Raw genomic sequence first — 18,203 nt, forward strand, 5'->3', positions numbered from 1 at the left:
GTTTTACTCAACGATATTTACAAGGATATCTTTCCAGATCAATATATTTCAACAGCTAATACCACTTAATATTATATAGAATAATTTTTATTGCAAATTTGTGACTTTTCCATTTTTTGTCATGACAAAGAATGATGAAATTAACTTGCACATATATTTTTACCTACAAGTTTCACTTTATTTCTGTAAGACTGTACCCTCCCACCCCCAACCCCAGCTTAAAAATATATAGGTCAATGGATGAAAGGCTATATAAGAATATTTTTGAAGTATGTTGTTATACTTTTTTCCCTTTTTGCATTTCCATTTCCACATGAATTACCTGCTTTGCCACGGGTATTCATTTACCTCCAGGAGAATTAGGATTACTAGAGAAAGAATCAAATGAGAAAGATGCCCTGATGCTCTCCCTCCCCTCGCACCCTGCTACCAACAGGCCCTGGTGTGTGATGTTCCCCTCCCTGTGTCCATGTGTTCTCACTGTTCAACTCCCACTTATGAGTGAGAACATGCAGTGTTTGGTTTTCTGTTACTGTGTTAGTTCGCTGAGGATGATGGTTTCCAGCTTCATCCATGTCCCTGCAAAGGACATGATCTCATTTCTTTTTGTGGCTGCATAGTATTCCATGGTATATGTACTACATTTTCTTTATCCAGTCTATCATTGATGGGCATTTCGGTTTATTCCATGACTTTGCGACTGTGAATAGTGCTGCAATAAACATGTGTACGTATATCTTTACAATAGACCGATTTATATTCCTTTGGGTATATACTCAGTAATGGGATTGCTAGGTCAAATTGTATTTCTGGTTCTAGATCCTTGAGGAATCGCCACACTGTCATCCACACTGGTTGAATTAATTTATATTCCCATCAACAATGTAAAAGCCTTCCTGTTGCTCCACAGCCTCACCAGCATCTGTCGTTTCTTGACTTTTTAATAATCACCATTCTGACTGGTATGAGATGGTATCTCATTGTGGTTTTGATTTGCATTTCTCTAATGATCAGTGATGTCGAGCTTTTTTTCATGTTTCTTGGCCACATAAATATCTTCTGTTGAGAAGTGTCTGTTCATATCCTTTGCCCACTTTTTATGGTTTTATGAATACTATCTTGTTTTACGAATACTACCTTATTATGTAAATTTAACAACTGTTACAACTTCAGTGACTTGTACTCTTCAATACCATGAAATATCCTTTTTTGTCTCCTGCAATGCTTTACTTTGCCTGAATTCTACCTCGTCTGATATTAAGATCAGATGACTTTTTTTTTTTTTTTTTTTTTTTTTTTTTTATGGCAGAGTCTCACTCTGTTGCCCAGGCTGGAGTGCAGTGGCGCAATTTAGGCTCACTGCAACCTCCACCTCCCAGGGTCAGGCAATTCTGCTTCAGCCTCCCAAGCAGCTGGGATTACAGGTGCATGCCAGCATGCCTAGCTAACTTTTGTATTTTTAGTAGAGACGGGGTTCACCATGTTGGCCAGGCTGATCTTGAACTCCTGACCTCCAGTGATCCACCTGCCTTGGTCTCCCAAAGTGTTGGGATTACAGGGATGAGCCACCGCACCCGGCCTGTTTATATTTTCTTGGTATTCCACCAGCCATCTTTTTATTTCCAACCTTTCCAAATAAAGTTGTTTTAGATGTGCCTTGTAATGTCAGTATAATTTATACAGCATCCCCCAATATGAAATTATTTAATTTTAAATTGTGATACAGTCCATTTATATATATTGATAAGCAAATAGAGTGGGCCATATTTTCGGTTTTCACTGTGTCGCATTTTAGGTTTTCTGTTTTCGTACATTTTTTTAGAGCCATTCACTCTGTGGTCTAATTTTCCTCATTGTCTGTATGTCTGTGACAGTGTTTATGCCTCTGACTCTTTAGTAACCCTTTACTTCTTTTTATTAGGCTGGATTATGCATGATGAAAAAGGTAGCATGTTCCTCCTTCTCTTACTAACTTTTCTCTCTTCCATCATCTTGTTTTAGTAAATGTTATTATATTTGAGTGTTTCCTTTTTGGCTGTTAAATATTTAGGCTTCCATTACTTGAGTTTTCAATCTTAAGAAGATCTTTGACTTCTGTTTCATAGAAGGCAATTGGAGCACCTACTGTACATTTCACTCTTCCTCTTTTTCCTCCAATTTTTGTTAGATGTATTCTGCCTGTTTATTTTATTTTTTTACTTTTAGTTTTTCTATAGAGTCTTGGTCTCACTGTGTTGCCCAGGCTGGAATGCAGTGGGCATGATCATAGCTCACTGCAGCCACGAACTCCTGGGCTCAAGAGATCTTCCCACCACAGGCTGCCAGCTTTTAAAAACACTCAAGTTTGGCAAATCATTCCAATGTCTTCCATTGTGATGTACCAGTTCATGTTTTTCTACCTCTTCGAGATTTTATTTGGATAAGTTATATTTTGCTAGGAGGGTACCAATTTCTCCTAGTTTTTCTAATTTATTGTCAAAAAGCTGAATGTCATTTTAATAGGTACCACCTTCTTTACTTGAAAAGGGTTTCTACCATCAAATAATTGGTTCTTCTTTAGTGGGCTGAATTTTTTTCTTTCTGGACAGAGGTGCTATCAGTAGATAAACTAGCAAATTCCCACCCCTCTGCTAGCTAGATTTAAGAAAGAAGCCCATGTCCCCATAATGGGATTAACTGTGCTTTCCAGTTACAGAGACAAGGAGCAATTCTGGCCTATCTTGAGGTCCACTGAGCACCCCACTGTAGCGAACCTCTAAGAGCCCACAGAGCAAATATATAGGTACAGATGCTTTGTAAGGATAATGACGTTTTACCAGCTGTGCCTCTCTATTTTCACAATGGAGAATAAAGACCTACCCTGATTGTCTTTCCTGGAGTGCTCCAGCTAACTCATAGATTCAGAGGCATCTTCTACCATTTGGTGTGTTGCAGAACAGGAGTTGAAAGAGAAAGGCATTGGGAATGTTCATTCAGATACTGTCTTTTCAGAATTACTTCTGGTCTCCCCACAACTTATTTTGGTTTGAGTTTTATTTATAATAATATATATGCATGAATATATGTATATATTATATAACTATAGAAACAACCTAAATGTACCATAAAGGGTAATGATTACATAAAGAGTAATGATTGCATAAATCATAGTGTATACATACATACTGGGATAGTATGCAGCTGTCAAAAATATAAAATATAAAAATACCTACGATACATCCTCATGAAAGCAGAACACAAAACTACAGTCATATTTTGTAATGTACAGTTGATTCTTGAAGGACATGAATTTGGACTGTGCAGGTCCACTTATACATGCATTTTCCTTCATCTCTGATATCCCTGAGACAACAAGACCAGCCCCTCTTCTTCTTCCTCCTCCTCCTCAGCCTACTCAACATGAAAACAAAGACCAATTTTGTTGATGGTCTACTTCCACCTAAGGCATAGAAAATATATTTTATCTTTCTTATGGCTTTTTTTTTTTTTTTGAGACAGAGTCTCACTCTATCACCCAGAGTGGAGTGCAGAGGCATGATCTCAGCTAATTGCATCCTCTGCCTCACAAGTTCAAGCGATTTTTCTGCCTCAGCCTCCCGAGTAGCTGGGACTACAGGCACATGCCACCACGCCTGCCTGATTTTTGCATTTTTAGTAGAGATGACGTTTCACCATGTTGGTCAGATTCACCTGCCTCGGCCTCCCAAAGTGCTGGGATTACAGGCGTGAGCCACCGTGCCCAGCCTTCCTTATAGTTTTCTTAATAATATTTTATTTCTTTTCTTTATTGTAAGAATACAGTTTATAATATATACAACACTAAAAATATGTGTTAATCAACTATGTTATCGGTAAAGTTTCCAGTCAACAATAGGCTATTGGTAGTTAACTTTTTGGAGAGTCAAAATGTAGATTTCAATTGCATGGGGAAGGGGTATTGGTGATCCCTAATCCCTACGTTGCAAAGTGGAGTGCATTTATACAGTAAAAGAAAATGATTAGGAAGGAAATTCATCTAAATGTTGATATTCTGCATGATTAGGTAGTTCTTACTCCTACTTTTTTTTTGTATTTTCTAAACTTTCTGAGACAAACATGTACTGCTTTCAAAATCAGAAGAAATGAAATATGATTAAAGCACTAAAAAGCTTTTAAGTAGCTGTAAATAACTACTTTTAATTTTATTTGTTACAATTATCACTCTAAATGATAAATATGTTTTCTTATATGTTAGATATTATTTAGATGAAATACATTATTAAGAGTAGAGTGAAATAGTTTATTTTCATAATTAGGAAAATTAATGTTCTCTATTTTCTGCACTCACTGGAGCAATTCAGGCCATAGACCTCATGTAGAAATAAAGTGGTCAGTGGCCTCTGGTGACAACTGCAAATACAAGCTCTGTGGGACACCTTCAAAGTTCAATAAATATTTGTGTTTATGCTGCCAATCCTATGCTGTGACAGGACACCATAATAAGATTAATAAAATGGAATTTATTAAGCATACAGAAAATTGGGCTTTTAGGGTAAATGTTTTACCTAAATAGGAAATAATCATTTATTAAGGCTTGTAAAATATTTAGAAGATTTTACCTAACATATAGATCTCTAGAGAGAGGCAAAGTAAACATTTAAACCTAATCCAATATTGAAAAAGCATTGTAGTGCATGTATTATGGTTCTACTAAGCCAAACCATGACCTTGTTTTGAATATATTATACATGGTACTTAACATCTTTTCCTGATCTAATAACACTGCTATCAAAAATCCAACTTGAATTGAGCCAGCATACAAAATATAGGGAAGGGTGATTGAATCCTAAGAATTTCCTAGTAGTGAAAGAACAAAATAATATGGTTTTTTTTTTTTTTTAATGAGCCCTGAATAACACTGTGAAGATGCCTGTACCACGGAGTATGTACTAATCACAGAAATATAAAGTCAAATCTTTATCTATTTAAAGGAACAAAGTTTTGCCTTTCTAAGATGAAAGCTAGTTAGTAGTTTAATATTGTTCCAATCATCTTTCCCAAGTTTCACAACCTTCATTAAATTATGAACAGAAATATGCAATTGATATGGTTTGACTCTGTGTCCCCACCCAAATCTCATCTCAATTTGTAATCCTCACATGTTGAGGGAAAGAAGTGATTGGGTCATGGGGGAGTTTCCCCCATGCTGTTCTCCTGAGAGTGAATAAGTTCTCATGAGATCTTATGTTTTTTTTAAGTGTTTGATGCTTCCCCCTTCACACTCACTCTCTTGCTCTCTCGCCTGCCACCATGTAAGATTTGCCCGCTTCCCCTTCTGTCATGATTGTAAGTTTCCTGAGGCCTTCCCAGCCACGCAGAAGTGCAAGTCAATTAAACTCCTTTTCATTATAAATCACCCAGTCTCAGGTATTTCTTTATAGCAGTGTGAAAATGGATCAATATAGCAATTATCATAAAAATGATTCAGTAGGGATAAGGATAAAGGTCTGCATATAAGAATGGATGTATAAATGTATCTTTGAGACACAGATTCCAGTGTGCTTTATCCTCATACTGTAACCCAAAAACATCACAATATCTGTGGTCACTGTATACTGTCAATGCTTAAGAAAACAGGAAGGAGCTGGATGGATGTGTTTTAAGAACCATAAACTACATGAAACACCTTTCCTTTGATGATGTATAATAGGTATTTTTGTATTTTTGACAGCTTCATACTATTCCAACATGTATGTATACAGTATGATTTATGCAATCATTACCCTTTATGCAATCATTACCCTTTATGTAATCATTACCCTTTAGTGTACATTTAGGTTGTTTCTATAGGCAGGTTTTAATGGTTAAGAAAATCGGTTTTACCAGAGAGGAATGGATAGAAGAGAAACTGGGAATTTAGAAATACACATATGACATACTTACATCATTTATTTTCTCATTTCTTTTCTCATTTCTAACATCAAAGGAAACATGACAGGGTAACATGTATAGGAAACCCAAAATATTTTCTGTCTCACCTTGGAAGACCGGAAGGTAAATGCTGTTGATTTTACATCAGCTTTCTCTTTGTCCATGAGTAGAAGGTTTTTGTCTTCCATGAGACTCAAGTATTTTCCTGTTGTGACATGGCGTAGTCGGAATGGCTGGCCCCATCTTATGTGGCTTCCACTCCACCTAATGAAAACAGTTAGGACTTGATCCAACAGCACCCACAATCACAGAAGGAGCAGCTATTGAAACATGTCAGACAGTGAACAGTCATATATATTGTCCTACTTAATGTTCTCAAAAAACTTAGGATGTTAGTGATATTAATTTCATTTCACAAATAACAAAATGGCTCTTCAGAATGATTAAGTAATATACAAAGTCATAAACCTTATAGTAAGAAGAAGTTAAATTTAACTCAAGGTGTTCTGACTTTAAATACCATACTATCCACACAGCACCCTATTCTATGCAGAGATAACTAAGAACTTGTGCTCCAAGTCAACCTCTAATATAGATTAGTCAAGCTCTAGTGCAGATAATGCAGGAAGTATAACTTCAAATAATATTTCAGCATTTACTAGTTAAAAACTGTTGTATTTGCACAGACTTGAAAAATAGTAGTATTGTGGTCAATGTCTAAGTATGATTAAATATGGTTAGACTATATTTACTTGACAAAATAAATGTACTCTTACACTTTACATTTCAATATTGTGGAACAATTACATTATTAGAGTCTGATGAACAAAAAAGATAAACCAAGAAAATGAAAATTCTAAAAAAGTCAGAAAAAAATGTAATAAACAGAAAATATAGAATGTTTCAGTAAAAAGATAAGTGATGATCATTAAAAATTTGCTTTAAAGGATACTGAATGTTCTTAATGCACAGAAATGATAAATGTTTGAGATGATGGACATGCTAATTACTCTGATCTGATCAGTATACATTACCTGTATTAAAACATCACTTTGTACCCCATAAGTATGTACAATTATCATTTGTCTATCAAAATTAAATAAAATGACTTTCAGGTAGGATAAAATAGAAAAATCAAAACACAAGCTGTTCTTGCTTTGCACATTACCTTGTTAACTGAAGGTTGTGCATTTAGGAGCTTTAACCATGCTAAGGTGCAGAGTGATGGCACAGTTCTATTGTACATGACTTTCCCGTAACACCGTAACCATGCAAAGTGAGGACAGCCCATATATATCATTGACAAGAGACAAGCTTAAGATCAAAGCATGCAAGAAAACTCAAAACAAGTGAGTAGAAAAGATTCAACAAGCAAATAAACATAAAAAGGAAATGGCAAATTAGACATTAGATAATTTCCAGTTCAAGGTCAAAAAGCACAAACGGTATACAGCCAGATATTTTATGAAGAAAAAGTGTATACTCTAAAAATAATGCATGTTGTAAAGAGTTTCAATATAAACTTATTACTTAATAAACTTGGGTTTATACAGACTCATTAAAAATGTTTGTGTTCTACAAATTGAGAATACTTGTTTCAAAGCTAGCAATCTTTTAGTAAATTATAAATCAATTTAATGTTGTTTTCCTAACCCAGATTTCTGACTTGAGATATTAGCATAGAAAATTAGCAGTAGAATGTTATAACAAGTTCATTTTCACATGAATTTGTTTATAAGGACAATTAATTTGGAAAATCCCCCAACTAAGTTAATAACCATGTACTAATAAAACCAGATAACACAGTATTGTCTTAAAATGAAATTAAAGTTTGTTACCAATAATAGCATATTAAAGGTTTTCTATTTTGGAAATACACAAGTTTCTAAAAATCCTCCTCTTATAAAATTAAGTGTATTGTTTGCAAATACTATGAAAACCACTATTATTATCATTATTATGATGATGATGATGATGATGATGATGATGATGATGATGATGAAGACGGATTCTCGCTCTGTCACCCAGGCTGGAGTACAGTGGTGCGATCTGGGCTCACTGTAACCTCTGCCTCTGCCTTCCGGGTTCAAGCGATTCTGTAGTCCCGGCCTCCTGAGTAGCCAGGACGATAGGCGCATGCCACCACGCCCTATATTTTTGTATTTTCAGTAGAGATGGGGTTTCGCCATGTTAGCCAGGATGTTCTTGTTCTCCTGACCTCATGATCGGCCCCCCTCAGCCTCCCAAAGTGATGGGATTACAGGCGTGAGCCACCCTGTGCCCAGCCACAATTATTTTTAATATTTGTTTCCATTACTTGAGAAACAATGAAATATTTGGAAAATATTAATTTTGGAAATAATGAATAACTTCCAAATAATATTTCATCTTAATCATCAGAGAATACACCTTCATTTTCAAAATAGCTCAAAATTTTGACCAGCTATATAGTATTTACTAGTGCATCTGGAAGATGTTCTGGGCTCAGTTCTATTGAATAGAACTCATATGTACCAGTGCTCCTTTCAAGTCTCTAAGAGGATTCTGGTAGAAACGGAACGAATGTGGCCAATTTTTGGCAAAACCACTGCCAAGTCTAAGCACATTAGCACATTTGCTTTCCTATCCAGCCACTCAAACTAGCCTAGTCTCACATGCCCAGACCTCCACCTCCTCCCAAATGAGAGGGCAAACCCAAAAGTATCAAGAAACAAGGAAAATTGTATGTAGGAAAAACTAAAATTGGCAATAGTAATGGAGTTTTATAAAGCAATTTCCTATGGTAACATCAAAAACTGTGCCCTACGTATTACTGATATTTACTCAAAATTACCTCAAAGCAAATTGGGGAATAGTGAGTACTTCCTTATGATATGTCACCCTTTAATTTTGTTTATTTGTAACATAAAAAATAGAACTTGAACTATATGTAATTCATAGTCTTTATTTCAATGATTATTCCTATTACAGGAACTAATATATATCTCACTTACAATATCCCTATAATTTTGCCTTGGAGTACAATATAGGAGAGCATTTTCTATTCAATTTAACTCCCTACATCAAAACCATTTATTAAAAAGGCTATGATACTGAAAAACTTCTGACAATAATTTTATTTGTGTATGCAGTATAAAATATATAATGAATGGACCACATCAACTACAACAAATATATAGTTTAGGATCTCCTTGGAGAAAAGAGAAGACCGAGTATCCCAAATATTGAATATAAACATTGACATTAGGCAATATAATTGTATCATAAACAAAATCAGGATCTTCACTATAAATTCCTAAATATAAAGCAAAAGTAGTAATTATGTGGCCATTGCATATAAGACACGTAAACTTCCTAGAATGAAAGGGGTTTAATTAAAAAAAATAAAAGCCCGTAAACTGAATGTAGCTCCATTTACATATCTACAATAAAGCCAAAGTAGGTTGAAGAGTCAGTCTAATGTGAAAAACTTCTTAAAATAATTATATTCTATACATATGAATCCCCTACTTTCCTACTGCTAGACAGGAAGGTGAAATTTAATCAAGGGTCACAGAGAAGAGCAAAACATTTCTCTTTAAGCTGCTAAATGGTTGACAAACTGTGTGCTCTGCCTTCTCTGTGGTGCTCTGCCTTCTCTGTGGTGTTCCCCTCAGTGACATCTGGACTCCGAGAAGCAATTAGCATCCCCTTTCTTCCCCTGTGACTGACCATAAGATCATGTCCTTTCTTTATATTGATCATCCATAATCAAAGTGAAAATAAACTCCAAACTTCTATTTCAAAATACAAACATAAGCAACAGTAGAGAGACAGGATCAAGCCTACTTAATGCAGAAGTTTGCAGAATAATCTAGATTTATGTAGTCATAGCTCATCAATAATATTGATAACAATAAAAACAAAGTCCTGTCAGGTTTTCAGAAGCTCTTGTGCTATTTTTTAACCAAAAATAAGACAGATTTAGGGTCTCTCTCTCTACAAAAAAGATAAATATTTCTTTAAGCTCTCAATCATGAAGTATAGGCATGTCTCTAAATTTTGAAAACACACCTTCAATCTGTTTTATAAGGGTGACACAACCCCTCTAAACTGCACTTATAGTGACAATTTAATTGCATATATAATTAGTAATTATTTATACAAGTAATTAGTATAAACGATTCTTTGATCTTTCATTTTTATAATACACAAAGTAAAAAATATGAGTAATACTTAAAATTCCTTTCCTTAAATAATCTGAATAATTACAAAACATATAAAAGCTATGAGTTTTCCTTTGTTTGCCTTAGAAGTCTGTCTCTTCTTTTCCATCTCATTATGATACGCATTTCTAATAAAAATTTTCTTTTGAGTATTTACCAAAAGTTTTACTATTTAGGTAGATTTGATCAATTGTGCCTCTATATCAAAGAAATTTAATATTATCAATTAGTTATTAATGACAATATAGAATAACTTTTTAAAGTTATAGACTTACTAACATAAGAAATATAAGAAATTAATTTATATGAATATTTTTGTTGCACAGGAGTAGGATGTAGTAAAAAGGAAAAACTGAATAATATTTATTTTTATTGTTAAAGAGGAACATTTTCAATAAACAAAGGTATTAAACCACAGCATTACTTACAGTCAATTGGATACTTTGAAAAGGGTGATGTAACCATTTTATTTTAAAGTATCAGTATTTAAAATACACTGGAAGTTATATTCTTTTTTTTTTTTTTTTTTTTTTTTGAGACGGAGTCTCGCTTAGTCACCCAGGCTGGAGTGCAGTGGTGCAATCTCGGCTCACTGCAAGCTCTGCCTCCCAGGTCCACACCATTCTCCTGCCTCAGCCTCCCGAGTAGCTGGGACTACAGGCGCCTGCCACCATGCCCAGCTAATGTTTTGTAGTTTTAGTAGAGACAGGGTTTCACCACGTTAGCCAGGATGGTCTCGATCTCCTGACCTAGTGATCCACCGGCCTTGGCCTCCCAAAGTGCTGGGATTACAGGTGTGAAGTCACCGTGCCCTGCCTACTGGAAGTTATATTCTATGCATCTAAACTGATAAAGGATTTCTATGTCAACCTCACAATGTTCAAGAATGTACAGTTTTTCAAAATTATTGTATGGGTCACATAAGCAAAAACAACTGAAGGCTACTAAACTACTCTCATCACCATTAGACAGGCAGTAATCTCAAAATAAAATGTCTATAAAGATAGTTAGAACAGACTGAGAGTGGTGGTTCACACCTGTAATCCCAGCACTTTGGGAGGCTGAGGCAGGCGGATCATGAGGTCAGGAGATTGAGACCATCCTGGCTAACACGGTGAAACCCCGTCTCTACTAAAAATACAAAAAATTAGCCAGGCATGGTGGCGGGCACCTGTAATCCCAGCTACTCGGGAGGCTGAGGCAGGGGAATGGTGTGAACTTGGGAGGCGGAGCGTGCAGTGAGCCAAGATTGCACCACTGCACTCCAGCCTGGCGACAGAGCAAGACTCCATCTCAAAAAAAAAAAAAAGACAGTTATACTAGAGTAAGATAGCCCTCATTCCCAGCCATAGAGTCTCTTATCCTAAATCAATAATGTCTTTAAAGCCCAACACAAATCAATTATCATCCTAAATCAATAAAGTCTTTAAAACCCAATATACTAGGAAACAAATACAGTGAAAATTTACTGCTTTTAGGCAAAGGACTAAAGCTTCCAATTATTAAAAAAAAAAACGACATTTTAATTCTACTTAAAATAGTTCAAAATGACACCTTCATCATCATATCGTACTCATTTACAGGAACTAAAAGGAAATATTAAGACAAGTCATCAGAAAAATATACTTTATACATTTATATGTTTCATAAATATTAATATATAAAAACTCTCATTACTATAATGAATACACAGTGACTTTTATTGCAATGCAGATTTGTACTTAGCTATCAAGTGATTTTTAAGTAAATATAGTGACTTCCAGTAATGATTCTGTCCTACTGCTCATGTTCAAGTTTCCTGTTTTAAATGTACTTTTAGAAGGTTAAATCCACAGTCTGTCAGATCTGAGATGTGCGACAGGCTTGCAAAGAACTTGTCTTGTCTCCAAATCTTACATCACTCTGTCCTAGTAGCCATTTCTGCCAAGAGATGCATGGTCTGGGATGAGATGATGTTAAAAAATCGAATGAGGCTAAAGACGAAAGCAGAGTGTACAAAATTACTGCTTATTTCTCAGGTTTGACAGCTGTTCAACTGAGGCTAAGAAAGCTAAAGGTAGGTGAACGGAAATAGACAAAAGAGAAATTCTCCACCACTTTTTCTCGGTGTTTCCTTTGTTCGCTTGCTTGCTGTAGTTTTCAGCATGACCGGCTGACACAGAAGCACAACACTGAGCTATTTGGTACACTTGGTGCATTAGGCTGTGTTTAGAAGTTCTACTTACGCAACTCTTAGTGTCTCTAGTCTCCAAAGGGAACGTGCATGAACAGACACAGCGCCACCTTCATAATGAACAGTTCTGTTTCAACAAACAAACAAAAGCCCAAATGTGAGTTAAACATGTTCATTCTTTGGATTCTAATTTTTTGAAGCTAATTAGAAGAGAAAAGCAAATGACCTGTGAATAAATAGTTAAAGTTATACTTTTTTGGCAGGAGACAGTATAGCTGGAAATAAAAATAACTAAAATTTATTTATTTTACATACAGTAACAGTGATCAACCTAAGTTCTCCCTGAATAAACAAAGATTTAAACATATTCTCTCTTGCCATTTTCTCCCTGTAATCTCATTCATTCTCTCTCTCTCTCTCTGTTTCTCCCCATCCCTCCCTCCCAGTGAACAGATTTCACCTTACTTATCTAACCTAGGTCCATGAAAGTACTCTGTGAAAAGTTTAGGTATAGTTTAATGTATCATTATTTGGACATATGTATATAAATATTTGCACTTCCGAATTCTGTTTTAGATTATTTAAAGCATTTTAAAGAAATGTAAGAACACTAATTCTTAATATTTTAACAATATTGTAATCTGCAATTTATATCAAAATATAAATATCCAAAAAGTTTCAAAAATGGAACTTCTTTGGATGCATATCACATGCACCCAAATTCTAAAACTGTCATAATAATAATGTGTTAATATGTCATACATAATGCTAAGTAATTGCTATAATTATCCAAATTAATGACTGCACCAACGCCTTGAGATTGTTTTGGAAACCAAAGCCGATGCACATTCCTTCTTTCTTCCCTGAGTGTTAACTATCTTCCTCTCTATAGGGTCTGTCTTATGTAAACACATGAAAGTCTATCCTGCCTCACACACGGCAGTAATACCATGTCTACTCCTGTCAGTTTCCAGTGGGCTCCAATCTTGCTTCCAGACCCATTTCTCCACTGAAACAGATTTTGCTAAACTTATCAAGTGACCTTCATGTTACTAAATCCATTACTTTCTTTTTAACACTATGGAAACTCCTATTGTCTTGAAAGTTTTTCTAACACCATTCTCACCTGCCTTTCCTCCTACCTGTTTATTCCTTCTCATTCTGTCTTTATTGTGGAACATTTCAAACATACACAAAGATAAAGATAATATTAAAATAAATCCCCATACACCTAGCACATGACATCAACAATGATGGGACATCAACATAGGGACAACCGCGTTTTATCTATAACCTCTACTTACCCCTCCACGTGCATCTCTACAAATAATTATTTGAAATGATGAAATATCTAGTCTGTGTTTGAACGTCCCAAATTGCCTCACAGATGTTTTTAATTTTCCCTTGTTGCTTTTTCAAATCAAGTTACAAAAAAGACGCACTTATCAGTTAGGGGTCTTCAGTTTCTTTTATTCTAGAATAGTCCCCATTCCTCTCTTGTCTTCCCTTCTTGCCATTTATTAGATGATAATCAGTCTGCACCATATGTCCTGGAGGACTTTCTGCATTCTAGATTTGACCAACAGCCTTCCTATGGTGTTTTTTTTTTTTGTTTTTTTGTTTTTTTTTTTTAACACATCCCTCTAAATTGGTAGTGAGATCTAGAAATCTAGAAGCTTGTCCAAGTTTGAATTTTGGCAAGAACAAATTGGTGTTTGTACTTCCCATTATAACACAACAGGGGTACATAATTGTCTATTTCTTTAGATAAAATTTGATCAGTTAGTTTGGGATCACCCTAATCCATCCATTAGGACCTAAGAGTTTTAGGTAGTAGGTTGGTGCAAAGGTTATTGCGGTTTTTGCCATCAATAACCAGTGTCCACAACAGTGATTTTCAACTTTTGCTGCATACAGTACTCACATGGATAGTTTTTAGAAATCCTTATGTGCACCCTCACCAATGACATTAAACAGATCTGGAGTCAGGACTTTAAAAACTCTCTCACTGGTTGCAATGGGAAGCCAAGCCTCGGAAAGCACGGTCTAAGTAAGTTACTCCACAGCGGCACTATTGATGCTTGGGGCTGCATGATTCTCTGTTGGGCTGTCCTGTGCATTGCAGGATCTTTACAGCCCTGCCCTCTACCAACTAAATGCCACCAGTAGCCTCCCACCAGCTGTGACAACCAAAAGAGGTCTCCAACATTGCCAGATGTCCCTTTGGGGACAAAACCACCCTCAGTGTAGAACCACCGACATAGGTAAGTGGCTCTCAGTCTTCAGTGAGGTAGAATCCTCTCCCTTCGAGGGCTTCGTAAGACCCAGATTGCTTATCTCACTTAACATACGTCCTCTAGGTGCAACCATGTTGCTATGAATGACAGAATGTCATTTAAAAATTACAAGTAGATTGGAGATATAAGTTCTAGTATTTGATAGCACTATAGCATGACTGTGGTTAACAATTTATCACATAATTTCAAATAGCTAGAAGAGGGGATTTTGAATGTTCCCAACAAAAAGAAATTATAAATGTTTGAGTTGATATACATGCCAATGGCTGATTTGATCATTCTATACTGTATGTATGTATTGAAATATCATATTGTACCCCATAAATATGTACAATTATGTGTCAATTAAAATAATTTTTTAAAAAGAGGTTGCTGGCCCCATCCCCAGAGTTTCTGAGTGGCCACGTCTTAGGGTGAGGCCCAATAATCCGCATTTCCAACAAATTCCCAGGTGATATTGATGGTCCATATTTTGAGAACCACTTGACTAGATCCATTATTTCATTTTGGCAATGGTACTTAACCTTGGTTGTATGTTAGAATCACCTGGAAAGCTTTAAAAAGTCCAATGCACACTCAGACTAATTAAATAAGACTGAATGACAAAATACAGACATTGTGCACATCTGTGCGTGTATACACACATATATAAATAGATGCACTCACACACAGACACAGCTTTTTTTTTTTTTTTTTTTTTTTTGAGACGGAGTCTCGCTCTGTCGCCTAGGCTGGAGTGCAGTGGCCGGATCTCAGCTCACTGCAAGCTCTGCCTCCTGGGTTCACGCCATTCTCCTGCCTCAGCCTCCTGAGTAGCTGGGACTACAGGCGCCCGCCACCTCGCCTGGCTAGTTTTTTGTATTTTTTAGTAGAGACGGGGTTTCACCTTGTTAGCCAGGATGGTCTCGATCTCCTGACCTCGTGATCCACCCGTCTCGGCCTCCCAAAGTGCTGGGATTACAGGCTTGAGCCACCACGCCTGGCCGACACAGCTTTTTAAATACATTTGACCTTTAATAAGGGTCTTTTACTTGACCACAAAGAAAATGTTATCAGATTTTCAAAAGACTTTTACTCATTATATTTTCTGATCATGAACAAAAAAAATTAGAAACAAATACTGAAAAGACAAGAAATTGACAACTTGGAAAACGAAGAAACTTCTAAATAATTCATGGGTCAAAGAGGGAATCAAAATTATACTCTATCTAGAATATAATGAACAGAAAAGTACTTCTTAACAAATCTATGATTCACAGGTAAACTTTGAACACTTTTAATCTGCAATCCTTTAATTATTAAATAAAAAACATAAAGAATTGCCTGAAGACATGAAATAGAGAACAAAATAAACCAACAGAAAATAGAGGAAGAAACTCAATGATGTACTGTTAAATAAGATGCAGGAGTGCTATTGTGAATAGTGCCACAATGAACATATGTGTGCATGTGTCTTTATAGCAGCATGATTTATAATCCTTTGGGTATATACCCAGTAATGGGATGGCTGGGTCATATGGTACTTCTAGTTCTAGATCCTTGAGGAATCGCCATACTGTTTTCCATAATGGTTGAACTACAGCAGCACTATTCACAATAGCAAAGACTTGGAATCAACCCAAATGTTCATCAGTGACAGACTGGATTAAGAAAATGTGGCACATATACACCATGGAATACTATGCAGCCATAAAAAAGGATGAGTTTGTGTCCTTTGTAGGGACATGGATGCAGCTGGAAACCATCATTCTTAGCAAACTATCACAAGAACAGAAAACCAAACACCGCATGTTCTCACTCATAGGTGGGAACTGAACAATGACATCACTTGGACTCGGGAAGGGGAACATCACACACCGGGGCCTATTATGGGGAGGTGGGAGGGGCCAGGGATTGCACTGGGAGCTATACCTGATGTAAAGGACGAGTTGATGGGTGCTGACAAGTTGATGGGTGCAGCACATCAACATGGCACAAGTATACATATGTAACAAACCTGCACGTTATGCACATGTACCCTAGAACTTAAAGTATAATAATAATAAAAAAAAAGAAAAAGAAAAAAAAACAATGCAGGAGTATAAACTATGTACATTTTCTGTGCAAGTTATTACTAAAAATCTATCATATATGTATATATGCAAACATATATCTGAGCATGGAGAAAGTTGTCAAATAATGAACATCAAACTATTAGTATTAATTACATTAGAGGAACAATTACATAAGGTATAGAGAAATTAAGCTCAAAAAAATTTTAAAAGGTCTCTAAGATACAAATAGCATGAATAATATATCTTTGTAAAATTATATGGATTTCTACAATAAAGTGAGGAATTATCATGCAAATATTTTACTTTGATAACTTTACCTTTTGAATTTAACAATGATCTTTTATAAAAAGCTAATGGTATTTTTATTAAAATTTTAAAAGACAGCAAGTGCAGAATGTCAATGGTTGTCTAATCAAGTCTTCATGGGCTGTTTCGGACTGAAAATTGGCACTACAATATCAAGATCTTAAATACATAGGCATTTCCTGTTTGGACGAACGGAGGCAAGATGGTGCACTTCCGGGTTCTTCATCCCCCCTCCCAACTTTTCCTGCGCCCACGAAAATGCAGCCGGCGACCCAGGAAGGTGCAGACTAACTGGGCATGCGCCAGGTGATGTCAATCCGAAGAGACCAAGATTTACCTAGTCGCACCTGTGGAACGCCCCTGACACGCCCGTGCCCCACCTATTGCCCTCCCACTCCTAGAAAAGCCGCTCTCGGCCATTGAGCCACACGGACTTCCCAGTTTCCCACTGCTGTCGGGACTGTTGGAACTCCGTCCGAGAGCTTGGAGAGGGGGGACTCTGCCAGCCTTCTTTGCCGGAGGCTGACAGACTTCTTCTCCACACCTTAGGTTACTAAAATAAACTTGCAGTTTTGCTCCTGACCTTTGCCTACTCGCTGGTTCTTTTGTGCTCGCTCTGGTGGTCTTAGAAAAACAAGTCATTTCCGTCTCATCATAAAGGACATTAAGGACATTCAAACTCATTGAGAAATCAGCCCACCTAGAGGAATACACTTGCTCTATGAAGGGATTGTCCCTTTTCCCCACAATGCATTTCAAGTACCAAGTCAGAGTCTAGAAGGGCAATTGTCCTAAAGACAACAAGTTTACCAAATGGCATTACCAACTTTAAACTCATACAAATAAACGATTATACTCAGAGCAAATGCCCTTTCAGCTGGAAGACTGAAAAGGGAGAAAGATTCTCTAAGAAATTACACAGACTGATAGCAACAGCACCTTTTGAGCTAATCATCACAAGGGATTTTAATGCAAATGGCAGGAAGGATGCCAGAATTCAGGAAGGTCGATGGATATGAAAATACAAAAGAGCTCATGCAGCTCTTTGTTAACTGAAGACTATTTTTACAATGTACTAAAACAGTGTTACAGCTACTGGGAAAATAAGTATGTGCTAAAAGAACTGGATATTGTTATTATTTTGAACAGAATTTTGTTTAAACATTTTAATCTCATAAACCAGACAAAGTCAAAGTCACTGTAATTTCACTGAATAGGAATGTTAAAAATATGCATGTATAAAAACCAGCAGTATGAG

The 18,203-nt window shown here is 36.2% G+C and overlaps 1 protein-coding gene across 1 annotated transcript in view; it reads right to left on the reverse strand.

Moving 5' to 3' along the window:
• RYR2 (ryanodine receptor 2) overlaps nucleotides 1-18,203 on the reverse strand; it is a 557,611-nt gene that overhangs the window by 403,424 nt on the left and 135,984 nt on the right. The window contains exons 11-12 of the mRNA XM_031934901.1: nucleotides 12,341-12,415; nucleotides 6,018-6,174 (exon numbers count right to left, since the gene is read on the reverse strand). Coding sequence (XP_031790761.1) covers nucleotides 6,018-6,174; nucleotides 12,341-12,415 — 232 coding nt within the window. The remainder of the gene's footprint in view (nucleotides 1-6,017; nucleotides 6,175-12,340; nucleotides 12,416-18,203) is intronic.

The sequence above is a fragment of the Piliocolobus tephrosceles genome, chromosome 1 (genome assembly GCF_002776525.5).
Source record: "Piliocolobus tephrosceles isolate RC106 chromosome 1, ASM277652v3, whole genome shotgun sequence".
Taxonomy (NCBI): Eukaryota; Metazoa; Chordata; class Mammalia; order Primates; family Cercopithecidae; genus Piliocolobus; species Piliocolobus tephrosceles.